The sequence below is a fragment of the Mchenga conophoros genome, linkage group LG8 (assembly GCF_057382185.1).
Source record: "Mchenga conophoros isolate Kocher_MC1m ecotype Shallow Benthic linkage group LG8, M_conophoros_male_GT1.1, whole genome shotgun sequence".
Classification (NCBI taxonomy): Eukaryota; Metazoa; Chordata; class Actinopteri; order Cichliformes; family Cichlidae; genus Mchenga; species Mchenga conophoros.
In genome coordinates, this window is record NC_140533.1 from 10,601,034 (window position 1) to 10,626,807 (window position 25,774).

The following is a 25,774-nucleotide window of genomic DNA, read 5'->3' on the forward strand; positions in this document are numbered from 1 at the left end:
GAGCATTTAAACTAATGAGAATAAAATACGTCACTTGGGTTACCGTGGCGGCGAGCTCATCGTGGCCTGTGCAACCAAATGTTATGAAAAGCACGTTTATATATTCTTGTGTTGCTCGGCAGAGATATATGCTATGAGATACGACTTTTCTTTACTTTTTCCTGTGAATACTGCCTACATGAACTATTTCCATTATGCAGCTGCTGTGGTGGAGATTGCATAACTCCACCACAGCGATTGTCTTTTTAAGGGACTCAGTTCTTTATCTGAGATTCAATATCTGAAGGTTAATATGATAATGTGATGAAAAGAAGCTCTGCACCAGAAAGCTTAAAAGAGTGTTCTTCCAACAAGTTAAACAAAACGTGTAACGCCATAATACCAACAGAGCAGAGTTAAAGTAAAACAGAACCATGAAAATGACCAAACTGTACACAGGCTGTAGCTCTTCACTGAGTCTCCTCCTCCAGGCAGTGATGGATGGGGGTTACTGTCTCTTACCCCAGCTGCAGCCTGCAGGCCAGTCTGCCCCATTCCTCACGTTGTCATTTCTAGGGCTCATATTGTGTTTTATGTAGGCCAAACTGCACAGAAGAAGGGAGCCGTATTTATTCTTTCCTTTTTAGCATCGCATAAAAGTCTTCTCTGGCATTTCACTCAAGCTAAACATACTCTTTTTAAAAATCGCACATTCCAGTATCAGTGTGTTCTGCTGATTATGGTACTTTTGATCGATAAGACGAGTAACGGAATTTAATGCAGTAGGCTGTGTAACGGTATTCAACCCTCAGGGTGTACTTCAGCTGTCACCCTGTGGTGTGTAGGATACAATTAGACGATTACTAGACACACACTGTGCCAGCGTGCGTGTGTGCGTGGGTGAGTTTGTGCGAGTGTCTGTTAGGACCGCAGAACTCTGTGGTTAATCTGGATTACCATGCCGCGCGGCCACGCTTTTCATAATCAGGCTGTTGAGCTGTGATTCTCAGCAGCGCGTGACACATCTGGAAACGGGCGGAGGGAAGGTGTGCGCGCGTGCGAAGACGGGAGAAAGAGAATTGGGGGGGGCAGGCAGACGAACAGAAGAGCGACACTTTCGCATTTCGCAGTCCTCTCGCGCACAAATGGAGAGGAACCCGGAGGAAGACAAAACTAACGAACCGGTTTAACTATTTTCCGCACACATACAATTTCCCGGGGTAAGTAAACGCCCCCTAAACACATTTTTATCTTCCTTTTATTTTATTTTATTTTATTTTCCAAACATCATAAGCGGAGGAGACGTGTCTGCTCTTTTAGCTAATTGTGCGCACTCGCCATCGTCTCTTTAACTTCCACCTCTCCCGCCGTGATTTCCTTTCACGCTCGTCTTGTGCATGCAGGGAGGGATGCAAAAGTGAAGATTTTACTGCTACACGGTCTGTATGCGCTGTTCCAAAGCTGCACTCTGTGCTTTAATAGTTTATATGAGACAACTGTTCTTGGATTTGGCTGTAAAGTCAGCCAATAATATTTTATATTTTCTTTCATACCTATCACATATGTTGGTGCAAAAAGGATTGTTCTTATTATTGATTGAATGATTGATGTATCGTTTATTACATTTATTGTTTGAACGTCGTGGGAGGAGCCCTGAGTGTCATTTTCAAACTCATAACTTTATTATTAGTGAGGTTGAAGTTGCTTTTAAACTGCTGCAAGAAGTCAGTTGTTACTTGTAATATTTAATCTAACAGGGACTGACATTCTTCGACTTTTCATGTGAAAAGAAAAAAAATCGCAGGGTATCTTTATATTGTTTGTGGTCTCCACCGGCCTCCATCTCAGGTTCATGTAAGAGCAGAATCTCCCATAAGTCCTCAGTCTGGATATGATTCCTGCAATTTTTTATTTGTCAATCATCTGGCTTTCACTTTAAGCCCAGGAAGATGACTCATAGCTAAGGGACTCTAAAGTATTGCACTGGTACTAATAACTACAATCAACATTGGGTCAGCTGAGATGAGCTAGCTTGGAAACACACTCCAGCAAATGTTGGTCTAGCCCATAATCCGGCTCTGTGATTTGTCAGATTTCACAGTAAAGCCCTGCATTAATGTTAATCTGAGATTGTTACTGTTTGTGTCTGATTGGCGCGCCACACAAACACACAAACCTCTACACTCACATACAGAGAAAGTGAGTGAAAGACACCCTGTCATTTGAATGCTTGGATTGCATGTTAAGATCTGTTATGGCCTAATTGTTTGACAAGTGAGCTTGTGGTTGAGCTTTTCATGTTGCCGGTTAAGAAACTGAAATGAGTTTCTGGAATTACAAATACAAATGAAAGGCTTTAGGAGTAGTAATGTTGAGACACCAAATTATTACTTTTTTCTTGCCCTTGTTTCACACAGTTTTCAATGCCCAACGGGGCTGCCACTGTCAGGGTTTCTGGGTTGTTGACCAGTATTTTCAGTTCATGTTCACTGTTTATCCTCTGTACGTTCCACTTCCTGTTTTGTGTTACGTTACTCTGTGTGCATTATGTTCTAGTTCTCTGTCAGTGCGCCCCAGGGTGGCTGTGGCTACAATGTAGCTTACCATCACCAGTGTGTGAATGTGTGTGTGAATGGGTGGATGACTGGTTGTGTAAAGCGCTTTGGGGTCCTTAGGGACTAGTAAAGCGCTATATAAATACAGGCCATTTACCATCACCTATCAGTCATTGTTCAGCCGGTGTATTTAAGTCCTCAGTTCTCTCCTGGTCGGCGTCGCGTCATTAATGTTGTCACTGCTGTCTATGCCCCATGTTTGCCTTCCAAGTTCAGATCAGTCAGCCGTTCATTCAGTTATTCAGTCAGTCAGCCATCTCCTGTTTTCGTCATTCGTCCCTCACAATAAACACCCTGCATCTTCACCGTGAGTCCTGCGTTTGAGTCCTTTTCTCCACATCCACTCAGCAACCCCTGACAGCCGCAGATGAATACTCCAAATGCACAGTTAACTAAGTGGACAAAAAGGACAAAGTCAGGGGAATCCCCAGAGATCACACAAACACATCATATAGGGATCTTGATATTTGTGTAAATGTTTCTGAAACATTAGACTTTGTGTCTAATTTTCTTCTCAAAAACACATCAGGGATCAAGTTCTGAGCCACACTTGTTATTTATCAGTTGGTCTGCATTTTGGTACAGAAGGAATAACCTCAGAAACTGTTTTTTTGCAAGTTAGCATGTAAACATACAGTAAGATAGTAGTGTAAGTTAAACAAACATGTAGTTAGTTGTACATGTGGATCATAAGCCATATAAAACATGGACATAGGTACTGTGATGTCGCCCATTGGTTTCTGAAGCCCTGTTTTAAAGTCGCAGTCATGCCCAGCACACTGGTGACAGTGAGCACGCATGCAGATGGGTCAAGGATTTCTTAACAAATGGACCACAGAGTTGGGAGTTCCCCACTCTGACACTCTTCCGGGGCTGTGTGCTAAGCCCACTTTGCTACTCCCTGTACACCTACTACTGCACATCCACCCCAGCACCAACTTAGTCATCAAGACTGGACATGGTACCAATGTCATTGGATTAATATATAATGATAACAATTCTGCCAACAGGAATGAACTCTGCAAACTATCAGAGTGGGGCTTCATCAATAACCTGGCATTCAATACCTCCAAAGCAAAAGAACTGATCACTAGCTTCAGGTGACAGAAATAGGAACCTATACAGAACTATTTCTGTATAGACAATCATTCTGTACAATACAATAATTATAGTTCTGTTCTGGTCTGTTTACAACTGTTTATTAATACTTACAATTGTATATCTACAATCTGTATAGTCTCATATTTTTAACCATATTTATATCCTGTTCATAGCCTGTACATAGCTTGTACACTGACTGCAGCCTATAGATACTTATAGTTATAGCATATTCATAACATAGCTTCACACCACGTACATTGTAACATACCTATAATAGATCCATATCTTGTAATATACCTATATTATTACTAAAGCGCTTTCTGGATGGATGCAAACTGCATTTCATTGCCTTGTACTTATGACATGTGCAATGACAATAAAGTTGAATTCTATTCTGTTCTATTCTAGGAACCTGTTCCATTAAACATAGGTGGAGAAACTGTTTGGAGACTATTCAACTTTAATTTTTTTAGCACACATGTTCCAGAACCTCACATGAATTATAAACACAACCAGTCTGGTGAAGAAGGCGCAGAAGTGGCACTAATTGAGACACTGAGGAAAGCTAATCTGTCAAAACAGTTGTTAGCATCAGCGCAGCAGGCATACAAACAAAAAGGCTTTTGAGAGAGTTAATAAATCTATGATCATAATATCTATGAAGTGCCTTGAGGCGACTTTTGTTGTGATTTGGCATTATATAAATAAAATTGAATTGAATTGAAATTGAATAAATCAGCACAGATGGCCATCAACACTCAGCTATTTTCAGTTGAGCATATGTACATTAGGTCAAAGACATCATCAACGATGCTTCTCATTTTCTTACATGGTTGCCCTCTGGAAGGCATTACACATCCTCCCTCTAGACTGAAGAAAAGCTTTTATCCAAACGCCCAAATATATCTTTTATACAAATGTCATAAAAAGACATTTGGCTCATTTTGGCTCTAAATTTTGTTATACGGGGCTCTAGAGTGCAACCAATTTGGTCGCAAATGTGACCAAATTTTTCAATGATGCGACTAAAAAACAATCTTAGGTCGCACCGGTGCGACCAACTGTTCGAGTAACAAAAAAAAAGTCTCTGCAATTCTGAAAGTCTCTGTGTGGTCAACAGCAGACACACATTATGCCCCTATCGTGGTCTAAACCAATCAGAGATAGTCAGGGGCGGGACCTCTCTGATTGGCCGTGGTCCAGTTGAAAGTGCAGGTGGATTTAGAGAGGTGAGCTTGAATAAAGCGATATCGATTCATTAAATCCTGAATCGACTTTTAAATATAAATGTATTTTGCCAGGAACCCCAGAATCTCAGGTTAAAGCTCACAAAACTATTTCAACAACCACCAAACAGTAAATGAGAGCAGGTACACGGATTCCGCACAAAGACACACAGAGCGGACCCGACGCATCAAAATCAGCTTTCTCTTTCTCAGCTTTCTCACCTGACGGCACGTAGACTGACACGCCGTTGGGGCTGAAAGCCGACAGCTCACTGATTCTGATGCGTCGGGTCTGCGCTGTCTTTACGCCTTTTTTGCGCTAGATTCTGAGCTGCAGGTTTTGTGTCTCTCCAACCGAAATTCACTGCCTGAAAAGAAACTATTGATTCTATTGAAAAGAACGATTGATAACTTTTTTGTTAAGTTAAGGCCTGATCTGTCTGAAATTCATAGGCAGTGCTCTGACACAGAGCCATCAATCTTTGAATGCTGAAAAAGCACAGTGTATCCAGAAAACACATTATATGTCGTGGTAAATGCGCTGCCCAAGTGTCCCCTCTCCCCACGGCCTTTCAGCAGCAGGTAGCAGCAAACAGGTCGTCAGGAGAGGCCGATGTGATGATTAAATTTAACATTGTCTAAAATATTGCCAAAGAGTGCCAAAGCACTTTAAGCACAAGCACAAGATTGTTAGTTAATCATTTACACCTAACATTTGTGCTGGTGCGCCTAAGAAAAAAAGTTAGGTGCACCAGTGCAACCGTGGCAAAAAGTTAGTCTAGAGCCCAGTTATATATCAATACAGTGACAAATTGGAGCATGTAACTTCTTCCAAAATGAGTTACTGAAAAAAATGACTGACCAACTGAATGTCTTTAGAGGTCAAGACAGAAAGTTGTTTTCTATAAATAGCCCTGGAAGTCTTTTTGCAACCACAGCTAGGGCTGTGCGATATGACCAAAATCTCATATCCCGATATAAAACATCTATCGTCCCGATAACGATATAAATCACAAAAAATTTTATATTTTCTGTAAATTCTGTGAATCTCGGGTAATTGAAGTGTTTCCAGCTGGGCGTCGTGTACCTGGAGTCGAGTGTTTTAACCGATGTATGAAACTATACATCTTTAGACATAAGTTGTAACGGCCGCTGTTTTCTTTGAGTATTTATTACACGCCGTGCTGCGGGGAAAAGCCTGTTCTAACGTTTGAGTCTTAAGGTTTATTTTTTAGCACCTGGCGGCTCTTTTTTTGCTTCTCATCCATCAATACGCTGCATCCTCTTTCAAGTGATTCCGTTTATTTTGAAAAGTCTCAACAGGATCTTGAGCTTTATTGTGAAAGGTTTATGTGGAAAATAAACAAGCGGACATGCGATGGTTTTACTGTCGTTGTTGCTAACGACAACCCATTAAAAACAGGCGCTTGTCCGCCCGTAGTGTGGTTATATTAAATATAAGAGAAAGAGAGAACTTTAAGAAATTAATATAGCCGCTACAGTGACCATCAAAACGATGAAAAAATATTGCCGTAAACAGTTTATTTTGCGACACCATGAAACAAACGATAGCGCAAAATGAAATGACGTTTTTATATCGTCATCCGATATATATCGTTATATCGAACAGCCTTAACCACAGCTATCGCCATCTGGGGTCCTTCATTTAGAATCCTTTTTTTACGACACTGGCTTCATTTTTCTGACTTGAAAGCTATATCAATTTTTTTTTTTTTTTTTTTTTTTTTTTTTATTAATATTTTTGGATGGACAGAAACATTAATAAATAAATATACAACTGCAATAATCATACTGTCAGTTCTCTGTCCATTTCTAAACAAACAAACAAACTAAGACAAGCAAACAAACAACACACTAACAAACAAAAAAAAAAAAAAAAAAAAAAAAAAAAAAAAAAATTACATAAATAAATAAATAAATAAAATAAATAAAACCCAGGAGAAACAAAATAATACACCGCCTCCTGGAAAACATCAGCAAAAACAAAAACGAATAAGGGTAAAACCCCCTGGTGCAAAAAAAAAAAAAAAAAAAAAAAAAAAAAAAAAAAAGACAACAACCAAAATACCAATGACACATGAAATATCCCTCTAAGAGACCATTTATCATAATGTCTAAGAGACATTGTCAATGTACCGCAAAAAGGGACCCCAGACCTGCTCAAAAATATCTTCTCTTCCCTTCATTCTATACATAACCCGTTCATATGATGCCATCCTAGACATTTGTTCGGTCCATTCCTTGAAAGAACAGGGGCTGGATGACTTCCAATGCCTAAGAATTACCCTGCAACCAGTTATAAAAGCCAGACGCATCCACAATCTCTGTTTTTTTGAGAGAATGTTATCGTCAGGTAGTAGGCCCAGGACGCATATAGCTGGAGATTTAGAAAGATTAAGTTTAAAAATATCATTCACCAAGTTGATGATCCCATCCCACAAATAATCATTTTTCCAACATGTATACAACATGTATACAACAAAAAAGCTATATCAATTTTTAACCTGTCCATGCTTGTGCTGAAAGCTGAGAGAAATTTAACTTCTGAAGCACCAGCACTGACATCAGCCAGTCAAGTCACATTCATTTCATTCGCTAACTGTCATGCTCCAGCATGGCAGTCAGCGAATGAAATCACGTTATGCAAACGTCCTTAGAGAACGGCGTGGACATTGTGTAAGATGTACTTCAAAATGTAGGAAACTGATCACTCTGTGAATAAGCAGCCTGTTGTATATGCACCAAGTTAGCAATAGCCAGCTCGCTAATGGGCTAATGCTCGGCTAATGCTACCTTCCAAGCGAAGCTTGGTTATCTTGGCTTGTAATGACTGGTTCTAGTTCTTATGAGGTTCCCACCAGCAGACATGTCCCCCCAAGTGACAGGAACAACTATAGACAATCACTGAAGCAACACTTCCACATGAATCCTGTATAATTAAGGTGTTTAACAGCAATTTCTGTACAGTTTTATTTTCTCTCTGTCTTATTTGAGACATATAGAAGACCTGCACATGTTTTAGCCTAAAGCCCTCTCCACTGTGGATTTTGTGTTATGCTATTTGACCAATACAATAATCTTATATGCGTTTATGCATAAAGCCGACTTATAGCTGCCGTGATTGTTATAAAAACATCTGGATTAGAACTACAGCAGCATCTGGAGTCCACAGCAGTTTCCTAACTCACATGATGATAAGACAACAGTCAGCTTGGACAAAACATTATTAGCTTAACAGTTGTTTAATGTGTGAGTGCATTTAGCACCTTGCAGCTTCTGGTCCCTCTTTCCATCCCGTTAAAGGTTGTGAGGAAGGAGTAAAGCCGCCTCAACACATCTGTGTGTGTTAGTTTATCTCCCCTCCGTCCATTTTGGGCAAGAGCAGATTAGTCAGAATCCACCAGCTGCTGGGGAAGTGGGTGAAACTGTGCCACACAGTGCCCTAATACAGTTACGTAAATCTGAACAGTAAGAGGTAGGGTTCAACTTGCAGGGCACTTGACCTCAAGAGACTGCAAATAAAAGGGCTCCCACTGGGCCTTTATGCTGGTTTCCAACTTGTGTTTTGGGACACAGAACTGCTTTTTTCATTCACTAAATCAGAGCTGATCTAATGCGTCTCTCCAATGTTGGTTTTTACTTGTATCATTTTACAAGTTTGTTGGTGGTGGCCGTGTTATGTGAAAAAGCGCAATGCTGTTGCGACACACAAAGGCCATATGCGGGGATGGAGGTGGGGGGTGAACGACAGAAAACATCCCCCCTCACTATTCATCTCAGGGTTGCATAAGTAACTTTCAAAGCAGCTTGAGAAGACATCACAGGGAGCGTTGTGGCTCAGTTTCAGTGGCTGACAGTAGGCTCTTTGGAGGGTGACGCTGGAGAGAGATTACATTCTGAATACTGCTTCACAGAATGAGTGGAGCTTTTTTATGTTTGTTTCTGCTTTAAAGGGATCTTACCATATTTAAATTACCCCTTTTTTTACTATCATGCACAGATTTTTCTGTTTCCATAAATGCATTCATATCAGGGCCAAAAAGCATATAGATCCAAGCCTGAGTTGCCCTAGTTTGTGCAACATTTGGGGAAGAAAGTCTGTCTTGTCTATTTTTGCATGCTTCTAAAAAACCTTCAGTATGTGGAGCGACAGCTATGGGAGACATGCTTACTTGGCTGTGATTCAGGCTCACTGGTCTTCAGATTAATGTAGGTTTCCACAGCTCTTCAGAGCTCAACTAAGCGGCATTCACACATTAATGCGCAGTTGGCATCAGTAAGCAGTTTCTTTGGAAATTACGCACTAGCACAGAAAAGATGCCCTTCCTCATTCTCTACAGCTCAGACCCTGACTGCTTTCATTTGTTCTGCCCTTGAGGCTTAGTGATGTAGCTGACCGTGTCTTTTTTTATTCTTTTTCAGTGACACATAAGTGCCTCGGCCTGGAAATGTAAAGTCAAGAAATGGCAGAAGGTGGTAAAAATGGAGAGAGAGGAAGCGAGGACAAAGGTGGAGCAGGTGGCAGATCTCCCGAGGAACCCCACGGTCTCTCCTCAGTGGGTGCCACCTCCCTCGGGACAAAGAGGCATCTCCCCCGAGGGATTGTGATCCAGCTAACAGGGACTGAAGGAGAGTGGGACAGCCTGGATGAGAGTGAGTTCATCTTCTCCCTTGAGCATGATGAGGACTACCCTGCTATATCGCTCTCAAAGGAGAAACATTTTTCTGTCGAGGATGACAGAGGGGTGAAGTCCGAAGAGTTCCATGTCCCTCTGTCTCCCTCAACGCCAGGTTCCCTGGGGAACTGTTCTGGTTCTCTGGGCCCAAGCTTCCTCTTGCCTGGCCCGCCCTCACCCACCCACCGACCCTTAGCGAGCCTGGGCAAGTCTCTGTCCACAGAGCTGGATCTGAAAGAGAGCTCCACCCTCAAACCCAGACCTTTTCTCAGCCTCGTCAAGTCAATCTCCACAGAGCTTTCCCGCTCAGAGCCCGAGGTGTCGCAGTCCAAATCAGACTCCCGACTTAACCTCCACCTGTGGAAGCAGCTGACACAACCGAAAACCCGCAGCAATGGGGACTCTCGGACTGCTCCCCCATCTCCTAGTTCGCTTTCCCCAAGCGGAGACAGCCTGAAAGGTGGTTTCTTCAAAATGGAACTGGAGGACACCAAGAGGAAGCTCACTGAGGTTGTGCACGAACCTTTGAGCAGCATGTTCAGTAAGATCAGGAGGGAAGAAAGCTCAGGCAGCCCCAAACACCAGTGTAAGAACCAGGGAACTCACCAGATCAGCTCCAGAGGTTTGGGGCGGGAAAGTAGCACAGACACTGTTCTGTCCGAGTCTCCTGTGAGAAGCGCCAGGAAAACAGATGCTGATGTTTTTTCTGTCTTTGAGTGGCCTTCTGTAAGACATCTCGGGAGAACTCAGCACTGCCCCTGCCCGGTGCATCACCACGTGCAGCAACACAGGGATGAGGAGCTGGAAATATGTACAGATGGTGATATGATGCAAGTGTTTGCCATCGAAACTCATAAGCAGGCGAGGAGGTTGCCTGGTTCTCAGGCTCTAACAGCACCCACGACATCTCCCGTTCCACAGCCCCCTCACCCTCTGCCACGAATGAATTTATTTTGTGTGGCAGTGCTTTCATACGGCTACTTTATCCTACCTCTCAGTCCATACTTCTCTGGCCTGGCTCTGGGATTAGCACTGGGCTTCTTGCTAGGGCTTTGGCTCATTCGGATGGGTTCCTCCAGGTCTAGCAACTCAGTCCATACCTATAGACTGCCACAGACGCTGTTGGGAGAAGGGATTCTGACAGGTGGCATTGTAAGCACTGAGCCTGACACACTCAAGGTAAATGGATGAGTCATCAACGATGAAAATGTCACTTTTATTTTCAGACACCTCTGTTCAGCTCCAGTACTCACACATTTTTAGTTTGTCATAAAAATGCCTGGGAATCAAGTGCGTTATGGCACTTGAAGGTGCCATAACGCACTTGAAGGTGCCATAATGCTCAACAGATACAGAATTGAATTTCTTTGTTTTCCTCATTCTCCAACTCACAGGGAACGGGGTTAAAAATGAGACTAGACCCGACAGCCAGTTGAAGTGTTAGAAAAAGGCTGGCAAAAGGGAGAACTAAGTAGTCCTGGATGAAAATTTTGAGGATTTATTTTACATTTTTGTTCATCAATCAGTGATCTTTACATATACCCCACATTGCACCTGTTTATAGTCTTTATACTATGAGCTCAACTGGCTCTATTTTGATTCAGAGGCTGTTAAGCTGAACAATTTTCCACCAAATGTTTGAAAACTGGCAAAAGCAAATGTATATATACTGTACATTGGCTTTTCCATTTTCTGCACTTATTAGCAAGAAAGTTCTTGGATTGAAGCTCTTAGTCATCTGCGGCCTTTCTGTCTGTCCCACCTTCCCTGGTATGGGTTATTTTTCAGGCTCAGATATGCATGTTACATCGACTGGAGATTTTAACTCTCTGAATTATAAGTTACTGTAGGTAATAACTCTAGTTCTGACTCTCAACTTAACCTAACTCTGTTTTTGAGATAGTCAAACGTTTTTTTTAAAAGGGAAGTAGTTTTTAATTTGTGTCAGGATGGTCATTTTCTTTGTTTGTTCCTTAACTGTCAAGACACAGATTTTTTTTAAAAGCAACCCAAAAACTATTCTAATTACATAGGTAGAGTTAAGGTTAGGGTTCGGTACTGCTGCTGAAAACTTTGATCTCAGAGGTTTAAATTGGCCATAGGTGTGAATGTGAGAGTTTGTGGGGCTACGTCTATACTAGCCCGGATAAATTTGAAAACGGCGTATACGTCTAAAAACGCTCTGCGTCCACACTATCGTTTTCATTCATTTTCACAGAGTTGTGTGTCCACATTGAAACGGCCGAAAACGCTTACGTTCCAGTACTGCGCATGCGTGAAATGCCAGACGATTCGACCTGCGTCATTTCTGTCTGCCATTTATTTACTTTTTGGCTCTTTGAAACTTTGCGGCAAAATGTCGAGGAAAAGTTTTTTAAATGGACTCACAATGAGGTGGAGTTGTTGCTGCGAGTAACCAAAGTACAAAGTTGCAAAAGTGAGTGAGAATTAAAGAATTTGAAGAAAAGCTATGTGGAGCATGTTCAGACTGATATTAATCTTTAATAGGGCTGTCAAAATTGAGAGCAAACAAAACAACTGCTGTCTAATGCCCTCCGCTATCTTAGTTTAATTGGTCACATGACTGCATCACATGACTAAAATGTCTAATTTACGAAAAGACTCCGAGTTCGCTGTCCACACTGCGACGCAAAAACTGAGTTTTCAAATGGATCCGCTTTGGAGAGTGTTTTCAAAATACTCTGTTTTCCTTGACCAAAAACGCCGTCTCAGGCCAAAACGGAGAGAAAAAGATGCGGTTTAAAACGAAAATGTATTAGTGTGGACGTGAGTCTCTGTGTGTCAACACTGTGATGGAGTGGCAATCTCTCTTGGGTGTAAAGTCATTTCTATCCAGCTTTGACAGGTTTTGTCTGCCTGTGACCTTGAATTTGATAAGTGTTCAAAAGAATGAATTGAACAAATACTGTTGTATAAATATTATGTGGAGATGGGATCAAGAGTTACTGCAAAATAGGGCATTAATAGTCTCAGAACAAATTCTGATTTTTGACCCCCCTGTGCACAGAGAGCTGAAACAGGTTCATATTGTAGTGCACAAAGTTTTTTCATGTTGGCATGTTCCTACTCTGTAAACAAACTTCAGTTTTGTCTAAAATGTTCACATGAAGCAGATGGATGGAAACATGTACCTCAGTATGGTCACAGTGGGATTATGGCTATTTCAAAATGTTTACCTCTTATACGAATGAAAATTTACTAATTTCTGAATTCACTTTAAAAAGCTTGTTAAAAAGTTCCTCCAAGTAAACTTCAGCACCCAGAGTATGCCAAGTAGTTGTTATTAGTCTTCACTGCTGCTCACTTGGTCCAAAATAACAATGTCATGCTGGCGAGTCGCTTCAGCAGGTCTGACTGTTTTGTTCTCAGATTAAAGCTTCTGAATGTGACGTGCTACTACCGTACACGAGGATCCTGGAACACAATTAAAACCGTCAATAATGAAAAGTGCTGGAGCCGCAGTGATAATTGCTGTTCTGCTCCTGGCTTAGCTTGACACGGGGCAACCAGGGAGGACTACACCACCCAGACACTGTCAGCTCCAGAGGCAATTAGTGGGAAATACAGACTGGAATAAGCTGTAATTTGTCAGGAAGCTCGGCAGACTAGGGATGGAGAAGAGTGGAAAACAATGTTTGCTGTCTCGCTATTGAGCTACTTCCCTTTTTTGGCCATTAGCAGTTGGGTATCAGTTTGAAAGCAATTAAAACGTGAAAGCTGGGGAGGTTTGTGAGGCAGTCTCAGAGGTCATAGGGTGACTCTGCTTTAAATTATTAAATTACTGTGTGTAATGTACCAGTTAGTTGACTGGAACTTTAAAGTGGAGTGCACAAACAGTTAATGAGGTACTTTTGTTTGTTGCCTTAAATTGAATCTGTAAGTCTGCACTTCAATCGCACATTGAGTATTTGTAAAGGTGAAATAAGATAAAGCATATCTTTAAAAATCAAGAGAGTTGAATATAATTTGCCTAGTTTGGTCCCGAGACATCAGCTCTCACTGAAACCTTCACTGACAAATAAAGCGTTTAAAATGCACCTTTACTTTTCGCTCTCCACATCACATCTCAGTCTGATTACAAAGATCAGGATTTTCACGGCTGGAACAATTTGAGATGAAGTGTTTACTTCTCACTTGAATGTGCATAAAAACCCCTAGTGTTGATTTTAAATCACCTCTTACTTTCTTTCTTTTCAGGGCTGGATGAATGAGATATTTGATTACGACCCAGAAACCAGCCATCTAGGTCTGACTCACTCTGTGTTTGCCACCCTGGAGGGATCGTGTCTCCGTCTGGAAACGCCACGATCGAACATCAGCCGCAGGGCCACGTATGACGAGAGATTCCACGAGCCCACCTTTGTCAAGTCACGCTGCTATCAGCTGGCAAATAGCAAAGTATGAGAACTCGCTAAGTAATAGTGTTAAGTGAAAGGTTTTACTGTATCTGAGGCCCCACTGGCTGAAATGAAATATTTGATTTTGAAATTAACTCTCAAGATTAAAATAAACTGTTTACGTTCCCCGTTTAACAGTTTTGCTTCAACGCCATTGAACTCTGCTTGCTTTTCCCAAAGGTATTCCTGCTGCCATCTGTGTTGGCGCAGAAGAGGATGTGGAACCCAAAGTATCCCATCTGCATCCAGCTAACCAGGGGGGCAAAATCTCAGGAGGATGAGGGGGGAAGGCGGGAGGAGAGGCGAGGATCGGAGTCCGGAGCCGAATCAGCCAGTCCAAAACCAAGATCCTCCAAATATGACCATGAGCTTCCCACCGTTCTTTACCTCTTCGGCCGTACGGGAAGAGAGAAAGAAGAGTGGTTCCATCATTTCCTGTTTGCATCCATGGACACAGAAAGGGAAAAGGAGAGAAACAGACAGAGCAAATATGTCTCCTGCACAAAGGGTATGACACATTGTTAATGCATTAGGAATCTGTAATATATGAGTGGAATATGGATTACGTGCTCTGGCAATCCATTTCAAGCGAACATGCAATAAAAAACAGAGACCAGCCTTGTTTTGGGGAAACTTGAAACGGTTTTACTACAAATATTCTTAAATCAAATCTGTTATTTCATCATGCTTCTGTTACACTTCCCTCTTCCACTGGCAGCTTTATTCATCCGAAATCCGCGGCACTAAAAGTATCTGTCATGCTGCGCTCTTGGGAAAGGCTGGTTTTTAATCTAAACGGTCATTTTAGTAAATTCAAATAGAGTAATAGTTGAAATAATTATGCATGATTATTCCTGTGTCTGAGGAGCTGAGAATACTATTAGCGCTGTCTCTCCTGTACTGTTCTAGTAAAAACCTGAAGCTAGGAGATGACTAGCATAGCTTAGCATAAATGCACTGTCGTACAGGGGCAACACTGCCCCTAGCTTTGTCGTAGTGGTCTCACCTACTATATACTCGGGAATCACAGAATACAAGAACATATCGGAAAAGTGTTCATCAATACTCCCACACCACAGGATGATTCAGGGTTCAAACCACAGACTGTATATCAAAGATGGACAGACACTATTTTTTGTGAACTCCAGTTTTGAAAGCGCAACTTGAGTAGTTTGGCTATTTTTTTGGTTTAGGGGGGAAGGGTGGACCCGACTAAGAAATTGTTGATACTACACCCAAAATGATGTTTTATTCTAAATGAGAACATTATTGATATACTGACTTCAAACTAGTGATTGAAGTCATGGATAAAGCAGTAGCGCTGCTGTCTTATATGTACAGTCGCCCCCTTTTGGTCATTAAAAAGATTGTAGGTATGAGGTATTTCCACTTTAGCTTCACTTTCACATCCTGAAAACTATGTCTGTCCGTTACATACTGTAGATATGATTAGAAACTAATGGTCAGCCAGGTTCCAGTGGAGTTTACATGGTCAACAGATTGTTCCTCAAAAACTGAAGATATATGCTTGCAAAGAATTTTCTTTCAGATACCATCATCTACAAGTCTGTCCATCAAAAACAGACTTCCAGCTGCCCTGTTCATGTGGAAAATATATTAGAGGATTAATGAGGAACTGCAACATAAGCGATGATATGATCACTATAAAAAAAAGCTTTCAGAAATTAAAACCCATAGTACAATATTTCTCACTCAAGATTTCCAAGGTGGATGTTGTGAAACTAGCCAAAGTAGCTTGCAAGTTATCCCTTGCTGAAAATGAGACAACTTGCAAGTTGCAAATAGCCCTTCTCCGCTAGTACCTAATCAGCTCGACATAACTTGGTTCTGGTCATTTTCCATTATAATCCAGAACCAGAACTTAATGTGCATGGGGTTGTTATAGCAACACGGCCGAGAGTATCACACGTATGTATAGTTGCATATATATGTACATATATTTAGTTTGTGATATTACTCTGCTCTTTTTTTGAAGTTTGTGTCCCAGTGACAGGTCGGCCACGCATTGACTGGGTAGAATTAGCCATTTAAATCCGTGTCTGTGTTGTTTATGTTTTTTGAATACAGTTTTCAAGAAATAAATCACTTTATTTTATATTTTAATTAGAGAGAAGATTTATGATTGGGCATGAGATTTTCTGGTTTTAAAGTGGGTCGCTTTGCTCTGAAAAATTATCAGAGTTACTTTTTGTCAGAACTATGATTAAATGATCCTGTGTTCTCCCAGGTGACCAAACACAGCGCACCAGTGTACAGGTTAATGTCCCGAGCAGCAGAGGCTCCAGCAGAGTGGGCAGCAGTGACGAGGACGCCCCATCCACACCCCCATTCCCCATTATCTCCGGAGCGCCCTCCAGTAGCACCAGGGGCCTTTCTGTGCTCGACTACCCCAGTTATATGGCCCGTCTCCTGGTTACAGAGGAGCTGACCCCACTCTGTAGTCCTGGAGCCAGCAGCACAGATGTAAGCTTTACCATTACAAACTATACAGCCTTTAATTTGATCTAAACTTGTGTTTTCCTTGTCTTTATTTTTTTAAGTGTACCTGTGATCTAGCAGAGTACCCAGGGAAAAGCCAAACTGCCTGGGCTAACGCTCTACTCGGTCGGATCTTCTGGGATTTCCTGCGAGAGAAGCGCTGGGCCGACGCCGTCTCCCACAAGATTCAGAAGAAACTCAGCAAAATTAGAGTGAGAGCAGTAGTGAAAGCTGCCGAGTCAGAAAGGTTAACCATAATTACACCACAGTTTTGCCCCCGTGTGATTTTAAATCATGCAATATTCTCTACAGCTGCCTTACTTTATGAATGAACTGACTCTGACTGAGCTGGATATGGGCAGCTCAATGCCGCAAATCACCGCTACCTCCAGACCAGAGGTTAACCCCAGAGGTGAGTGCAGAGAGGAGATTAAACACCGCAAAACATAAGGGCAACACAAAATGCAAAGAGATTTACACAAATACACAAACACAGCAAGCGATGACCTCAGCATCAGATCAGACACGGTTATCCTGTCGTAATCTTGTGGGGCAGGGCAACCATTACTCTGCAATTTGGGGCATATTTGCATGTGTGTGTGTGTTTTGAAATCAGGCCGTTTGGCTGCTCCTAACGATGAGGGAAATTTAAGCTTATCAGCATGAATGTAGCTGTGTGACATCATGACTTTCCCCTTTTTCGATTTCTCCGCCTCCTTCGCCGTTACGCAACCGTGTGTCAACAACTTTTGCTGTTTTCTGTCCTCCCCCACTTTTCCCCCCCACTCACCTCCTAAAGAGAATTAATAGTCTCTCGTAATTTACTATGAATTTAATTCCAAGCCTCGATAATCTCAATGAAAGCTGTTTAATCTGCCTACTAAGCAGCGTGTGTCCAGATTAGGCTGTCTCTAGCAGCATTTGTCTTAATTTTGGAGGTCTAGTTTTGACCTGTTTGGGGTGCCCTCTGCAGGCCTGTGGGTGGAGCTTCAGCTGGTTTACACTGGTAACCTGCAGATGACCCTGCAGACCAAGTTCAACCTGTCCAAGCTGGGTAAAGATGGCGGTCAGGAGACAGTGCACTGTATGACGGAAACCGGTAGCCCACGGTCAGTGCTGCACACATGTCCATTCGCACAGTGACACGTGACGCATCCCTGTAATCTTATAGAGTTACCTATCTATAGATATATTCTTACATATCACACACTTTCTTAAACAAGATGCTGTTTAAAATGTAATAGCCAGTGATGTCTGTGGATAATCTCCTTAATTAGCTACCTTACTGACTTTGTTTTCATATTCCAGTAACCCCCACAGAGCAGTGTATTAATTGCATCCTCATCTCTAATGCACTAATCACCGCGGGGGTGAAATTCACAAAGACAGATACATCCTGACTTACCTACTGAGCTGCCTCCTATTTTTAAATTCTGTCATGTATTATTATTTTAAAAAAAGCTAATAGTGTTTTTATCATCTGTAATGCATATTTCATCATGTTGCCTTGCCCAAGTAGCACGAGCAATGTAAAAAATAACAGTAAACATGGGTTTTTCATTCTAATCCTTTCTATTGCACGCACGCACACACCTACACATCTCTCTCCCTTGATCCCTTCTGCTTTCTGATCTACAGAGCCGCACATTATAATGATTAGACCTTCTTGTCATAAACCCACAGGGATTAAAGTCCAGGCAAAGCTTCACATTAGCCGTCTTTGTGCTGCATCTAAAGCTAAAAGTCAAGATAGCAAAGCTGCAGATATGTTCACTAATAGCAGATGCAAAATTGGCTCCTGCACATGTATGTCCCCAGTTCTGGAAAAGTTGGAACGCTGTGTGAAGTGTACATAGAAACAGAATGATTCGCAAATCTCAGAAAGCGACATTTTAATCAGAATAGAACAGGATATTTTAAGAAACATATTTGCTCTTTTTTCATTTGTTGGCATGAACACACCTCACAAACAGGGGTGGGGGCAACGAAACGAAGTGGTACTAAAAAGAAATAGCTGGAGGAACATTTTGCAACAAATTAGAGTAACTGGCAACAGGTCAGTAACACGATTAGATAGAAAACGAACATCTTAAAGATGCACAGATCCTCAAAAGTAAAGATAGGCAGAGGTTCGCCAGTCTGGAAAAAAATGTGTGTACAAATTATCAAAACAATGTTCCTCAACACAAAATTGCAAGGACTGACTATCGCATCCTGTACAGTACATAATATCATGAAAGGATTCAGTTTGCATGTATTGGATGCTGTGATCTTTGTCCCTCAGGCAGCATTGCATTAAAAACAGTCACGATTCACTTCATGGGATCAGAAACACTCCCAGAAATCACTGTTTGTGAACACAGTTCACCATATCAACCACAAATGTAGGTTAAAGCTCTGTCGTGCAGTAAATATGTCATATATGAACATGATCCAGAAACATTGCTATATAGTCTGGACCAAAGTCATTTTAACACTTACATCACCACGGACTGCCATTTGGCTTTTTCTACCTTTAAAACCCGGAGAGCAGCCAAATGGCTTTTAGCTAAGCTTTAGCTTCAGCCAAGTGGAAGCTAAATTGGCTAGTCATTCATATGTATATTAGGTTGTTAGCTGGGAATTCTGGAGGGAGGGGAGTGGGGGTGTGTGGATGAGGGGGTGGGGGAGCTGCTAAAAGCTGTGAACTTCCTTTTGTGTTTCATCTTGATGCATTCTCAATCATCCAGGGAAATAAATCTCCAAAAGTCACCAACTTGGAGTGTTTCAGTTTGCCGTCTTAGGGAGAAATCAACACACATGGGTGTAGGTCCTTTGTTGCTGAGATTTATTGATAAAAACAGTACAAAAAACCAACCATTTGTACACATATTTACAAATAATAATAAAAAGTGAGTGAGTACATTTCAACATTATACCAGTGGTCTGATTGATGCCACAATGGAGCAAATCGAGCAAAGACTGATAAGTTCGCTGCAATTTCCAGTGTGTGGGGATCATTGGTCACCAACTGCATCACGTGCTACAACCCTGGTCTACATATCACCGTTGATGAACAGCTTTTCCCATCAAAGACTCGGTGCTGTTTCCTGCAGTATATTGCAAGTAAACCTGACAAGTTTGGGATCAAGTTTTGGGTGGCTTGCGACCTAAAATCCAAGTACATTTGCAATGTCTTCCCATATCTTGGCAAGGACCCCAATCGTCCCACTGGGGAGAGACTTTCTGAAAATGTAGTAATGAGGCTGATGGAACCATTCCTAGACAAGGGCAGAAATGTTACCACGGACAATTTTTTCACATCGCTTTCACTTGCGCAAAAACTTCTTAGACTGAAAACCACCATCCTCGGCACAGTCAACAAGATTCGCAGGGAAATTCCTCAATCCACTAGTGGATTGGCTAGTCATTCATATGTAAATGTGGTGGAGCTTGCAAGAGAGTTGGCTCACTCTCATGTAGCTGAGAAGAAGGCAAGAAAAGAACAGTTGCTTCACACCTAGTCCTGGAAAAAGAGCCATGTGTCAGGTCAAACACAAATGCAAGAACAATCATGCCACTGTGCGATGTGTTCACTGCTACAGATACACATGTGGTAAATGCAGACTACAGATACCATGGCAGTGCCAGGATTGTGAGTGATTGCTGAAAATGTTGAAATGTACTCACTCACTTTTTATTATTATTTGTAAATATGTGTACAAATGGTTGGTTTTTTGTACTGTTTTTATCAATAAATCTCAGCAACAAAGGACCTACACCCATGTGTGTTGATTTCTCCCTAAGATGGCAAACTGAAACACTCCAAGTTGGTGACTTTTGGAGATTTATTTCCCTGGATGATTGAGAATGCATCAAGATGAAACACAAAAGGAAGTTCACAGCTTTTAGCAGCTCCCCCACCCCCTCATCCACACACCCCCACTCCCCTCCCTCCAGAATTCCCAGCTAACAACCTAATTTACATATGAATGACTAGCCAATTTAGCTTCCACTTGGCTGAAGCTAAAGCCTAGCTAAAAGCCTACCAGCCATTTGGCTGGTGGTGGGTTTTAAAGGTAGAAAGGTAGAAGCTCCTAGTTTAATTGGATCGAGGCAAACTGAAAAACTGTTCTGTGGTCAGATTAATCAACATTTTAAATTATTTTAATAACAATAATGGATTGCATTTATATATCGCTTTCTAGGCACCCAAAGCGTTTTACAATTCCACTATTCATTCACTCACACACTGGTGCAGGCAAACCACAGTTGTAGTCACAGCTGCCCTGGACACAACGACCAGGACAGAGAGAGCTGGGGGATCGAACCTTCCGGGTACAGATGAGCTTCCCAACCCCCTGAACTATGGTCACCCTATGTTTTGTTGGGAAACATGGATGTCACATAGTCTGGACTAAAGAGGAGAGGGAGGATCCAGCTTGATATCCGTGCTCTGTTCAAAAGCCTGCATCCTTGCATATTTCATATTTCTGCAAGACAAATGCTAAACCGCATATTGCATGGCTTCATGGTAGAATAAAAACCTCCTCATTTCCCAGATGTTTATGGGCTGTTGTTAAAAAAAAAGAAAGCGGTGATGCTACATAGTGGTAAACATGGTCTTTTTTCTCATTTTTTGAGATGTTTTACTGCCATCAAATTCAAAATGAGCCAATAAAATGCGATGTTTTCTCAGTTCAAAAAGTTTGTTCTCTGTTTTGCTTTGATTAAATTCAGGTCTATGAGATCACATCATTTAATTCTATCGTCCCATTGTCCCAAGCATTTAATTCTAAATCTAATGTCTCAATGTTTTAACACTTGAGATTGTATCCATGGTGATATAAGTGAGTGTTTCAAGCACTGAATTGCCTCAGAAATGTTTTTTGAATACTTGTATTATGCCTGTGTCAGTACCTAACTTGCCTGCCTGTTTATCCTCCCAGCTGCAGGCCGATCCTCAGTGTGTTGGCCGACAGTGATGAGGAGTCCTCCAGCGCTGGTTCATCTGACGAGGAGGAGCCGCTTCTCTCTGAGCCTCAGGGTCCGGTGGGGGAGAAGGGATGCCCACCAGCTACAGAAGGGTACATTTTGAATGATTCATGTCATCCATTCATGGAAAATATATCCTACTTTTGCATCATGCTTAGTAAGAGCTAAAAAAAAAGTTGCAGCAATGACATTATATTACTTTTGTGGAATGATCAGCAATAACGGCTTCTAAAAGGAACGTTTCAGTAAGAAGTGTGAAAGAAAGTGTTACTTCCACCCTGCTATCTTGCAAATGCTCTTTTTTTAAACCGTGCTGACATCACACCCCAGATGGCTGCTGCTCTCATTAACATTTCGAGGCTCTCGTCTCCTCAAAATTCTGACTCGGAGGATCACACAAACGCTGTCGTTTCGTCTCCTCTAATCCTCTCTAACAGGACAGGGGGTGGCAAGACTGGAAGGAAGATTTTGAGATTTGTGGACAAAATCGCCAAATCCAAGTACTTCCAGAAGGCAACAGAAAACGAGTTCATTAAGAAGAAGTTCGAGGAGATGTCCAACACGCCCCTGCTGCTCACTGTCGAGGTTCAAGAATTGTCAGGGACTCTGGTTGTCAACATCCCGCCGCCCCCTACAGACAGGATATGGTACGAAAAGACACGCCGCTGCCTTAGAGCTGGAACGAGGCACAAGCAGCCCTTCAGTGTTGATCCAGATTATTTCTTTCTGCATATAAACATGTAGACTAATTCAGAAGCCCTTCAAAACCATGTTGGATCAAAGTGTTCAGGCCCAGTAAGAAGATCAGTCGCTATAGCTTATTCAATAACCACATTAAAGATTAAAGAGGATTGAGCAATTCAGATAAACATGTATGTGCTGATAGGGCTTTGGAGGCTTTGGACCATTATGAGTGCACGTGTTTAAATAGCGAAAAACATACAATTGCGTATGCATGTGTTGTGATTAATAGTTTGAAAACAGTTTAAAGCATCCAAATATTAACAATGAATCAAGCGAACATGAAACGGCATCAAAGGCGTAATTACACTCACTGGTCACTTCATTTATTATACCTTGATCTTCACACCAGCTCACCAAAATTGGACAACAGAAAACTGGAAAACACAGCCAGGTGTGATGTGTCCTGATTTCTGCTGCAACATTTAGACGGTAGAGTGAAAACTTTGTGTAAACAGCATCATAGCATGGATCCATCCTGCCTTATATCAACAGTTCAGGTGCTGCTGCTGGTGTAATACTGAGGCAGAGATTATTTGGCACACTTTGGGCTCCTTAGTATCAAGTGAGCATTGTTTAAATGACAAAACATTGTTGCTGTTCATGTCCATCGCTTTGTGACCACAGTGTAGTCGTCTTCTGGCGATTGCGTCCATGTCACAAAGCAACTTTGGCAAATCTGCATTAACTATGTGATGCTATCGTGTCAAAATGGATACAAATCTCAGAGAAACATTTCCAACACCTTGCTGAATCTGTGTGTCATGAAGAAGCAAGGCAGTTTAAGGTGTAATAAAATGACCAGTGACTGTTAACCCTTTTTTGATATAAAAAAAAATAAAGCTAATGGAAGTGCCACCAATCGCTACTTGGGTTTGTCTTTAAAAAAAAATGGTGACACCTTCTAGAGTAAGATTTTCTATATTTTGCATCTTTAAAAATTGACAGAATGAAGAGGTGACAAACAAGTTGAGCTTAAGATTGATAAGCTTTAGATTGGAACTAATGCAAAAGTTAAGAAAAACATAAAATGCGGAGAAAAAAAATATGGAGAACATGAACAAAACATCTGATTTTACTTCAGGACGTCCTGATTAATTGATTTTCTTAAGATATAACACAGTATAAGTTTACATATATTCAAGGAAAAAAACACTGTGAGATTTAAAAGACGTGGTTATGCTGCATGCCATAAGTGCACTTAACAAATTCTCAAAAACAAATCAGCTGTGTGATCTGTTTCTGACTCTCTGTGGAGTGACTCACTTTTCACTGCTTGCCAAAGGAACATTTGTTTATTCGCCCGATAAATCTGTTCGAGCACTGAGGCTGTTTTGAAGCGCTCCAACAACGTGAGATCGAAATAGACCTGAAACATTCTCATACTTGTTATCATCTTGATGCATTTGAATATTTGAATGTCATCCGCAGGTACAGTTTCTGTGTACCACCAAAGCTGGATCTGCATGTCCGTCCTAAACTGGGGGAAAGGGAGGTGACTTTCTGCCATGTGACTGAGTGGATTGAAAGGAAACTGCAGGACGAGTTCCAGGTAGTCAAAAATCATTCGAATTCTGTGCTGCCATCAAATGTTTCTGATGCGTTTTCCTAGCTCACTCCTGCTTTTCTTCTTCAGAAAGTTTTAGTACTGCCAAACATGGATGACATCTACTTACCGCTGATGCAGTCCGGCGTGGACAGCACTCAAGCCTCAGAGTCCCAACAATCCCAAAGCTCCTCCACAGAATCCATAGAAAGGATCCCACCTGAGATCGCCGGGGCAGAATCAGACTAGTGCCACAGTGATAATAAAATAATGGAAAGCCGACCCTGTGAAGTGGATACATAACATGAAGCTAGTAGCTCTTAGGCAGACTCACTAACCTTAGTGTTTATGTCTGAACCAGGAGTTTCTATAAATTGCGTTTCACACTGTACGTGTTAAGATAACCGACCATGACTTAGAGATCTGCTTGTATCATCTAAAGGAGAATAACTGTCACAATGAATGCTATGGAGCAACTTGCAACTGTTTACATGTGAATGATCCATAGAAGATATATTTATTTATTTATTTAATTATCTGATGTTTACAATGTCCCTTTGGATAATAAGATGATGGTCATTATTAAATAAAGTTGGAAAATACTGAAAGCATCTCATCTTACTACAATACACAAAATGTGTGTGTGTGTGTGTAATGAACCATAGGAACATCAACAGTCCCTAGCATTAGGGGTGGTTAGTTATAAATAATAGAAATGTGTTAATTTATAACCAACCATTTTTTGTTGAATTCAGTCGTTTGCTGCTTAAAGGAAGCTGACATTTTTTCTAGTGATATATGATTTAACAGACGGTCCTTCTCCTGTACAGCGAAACGTCGCTCTGCACTGAAAAAAAGGGATTGGCCAACTCTTGGATTTACGTAAGCATCTTGCGTGTATTTAACATAAGTGCCTCATGCTTTAAAGTTAAGTGTAACTATATAGTGTAGAAACTACATGATATGCAGAGAGGCTAGATTAAATTGTTCATATCATGTTCGAGTGAAGTAAGTCAATAATTTACTGCGACACCGCACGGGATTTCAGTCTCGCACGCTTTGGATCGTGGTTTCAGGAAGGCATCCATCTCAGTCAAATCGAGCAACCGCCTCTAAGTAAATTGGGTGGTTATTGCATTAAAAAAGTCTAACTTGTAATTTAAACACAATAATTTCATGTTTCTATGAATGTAATTAAATCATGAAGAATCTGTACGAAATTCAACAACTTAATTTGTTCTTGTTGAGATGACATGATACAATCTAGTAAGAGTGGTTAGTTGCTGAACTCATGAAATTCACAAGATCGCACGAGATGTCAAACTGCAGGAAAATCACTGGAGTTATAAGAGGCAGACAACTACACACACACGACATGTATGCTATTGCTATTTATTGTGGTTTAACCTGTCAAGGGCAAAAATGTACAAAAGAATTCTGCATCAAGCCTTGAAATCATAGCTTTCGTTAAGTCTGGATTGGTGGCATGGTAAGAAGGTCCTGGGTTCAAATCCACAATCTGGCTAGTTTGCACTGGGTTCTCTCTGGGTATTCTGGTTTCTTCCCACAGTTAAAAGTCAAGCAGTTGTTAGAGTTAGGTTAATTGGTGATTCTAAATTACCTGTGAATGTAAGTGCAAATGGTGGTTTGTGATAGACTTGTGAGTTGTCCTGCCTTGTAACCTATCACTTCAGGGTTATTTCCCTGCACCAGAATAAGGTTAGGAGGATGGTAGCTATTGTAGATCCATTCAATTGTTATGGTAACCAGACTCTAGACTTTGAACATTATGTAGTATTTAAGTGACCAAGTAGTGCTGGGGTAAAAGTTATTGAATAGTGTTGAAATAAAATGACAAAATTGTGAAGGTGTTTCGAAAAAATGCGTCTCAACTGTTCCGATACTCCTGACACATATGGGATCACTACAGGTTTTCGCTTGGGCAGCGGTTGTCCTTCTCTCCTGGATCGGCTGGAGC

The 25,774-nt window shown here is 41.4% G+C and overlaps 1 protein-coding gene across 1 annotated transcript; it reads left to right on the forward strand.

The window, feature by feature from the left end:
- The first annotated feature begins 1,070 nt into the window (after nt 1-1,070).
- tex2l (testis expressed 2, like) lies at nt 1,071-24,404 on the forward strand. Its single transcript, XM_085284002.1, has 12 exons — nt 1,071-1,199; nt 9,365-10,797; nt 13,837-14,037; nt 14,217-14,544; nt 16,285-16,520; nt 16,598-16,747; nt 16,848-16,947; nt 17,509-17,644; nt 21,464-21,601; nt 21,947-22,156; nt 23,682-23,802; nt 23,887-24,404. The coding sequence occupies exons 2-12, from the start codon at nt 9,406-9,408 to the stop codon at nt 24,043-24,045; spliced, it is 3,171 nt and encodes a 1,056-aa protein (XP_085140128.1). The 5' UTR covers nt 1,071-1,199; nt 9,365-9,405; the 3' UTR covers nt 24,046-24,404.
- The last annotated feature ends 1,370 nt before the right edge of the window (nt 24,405-25,774 follow it).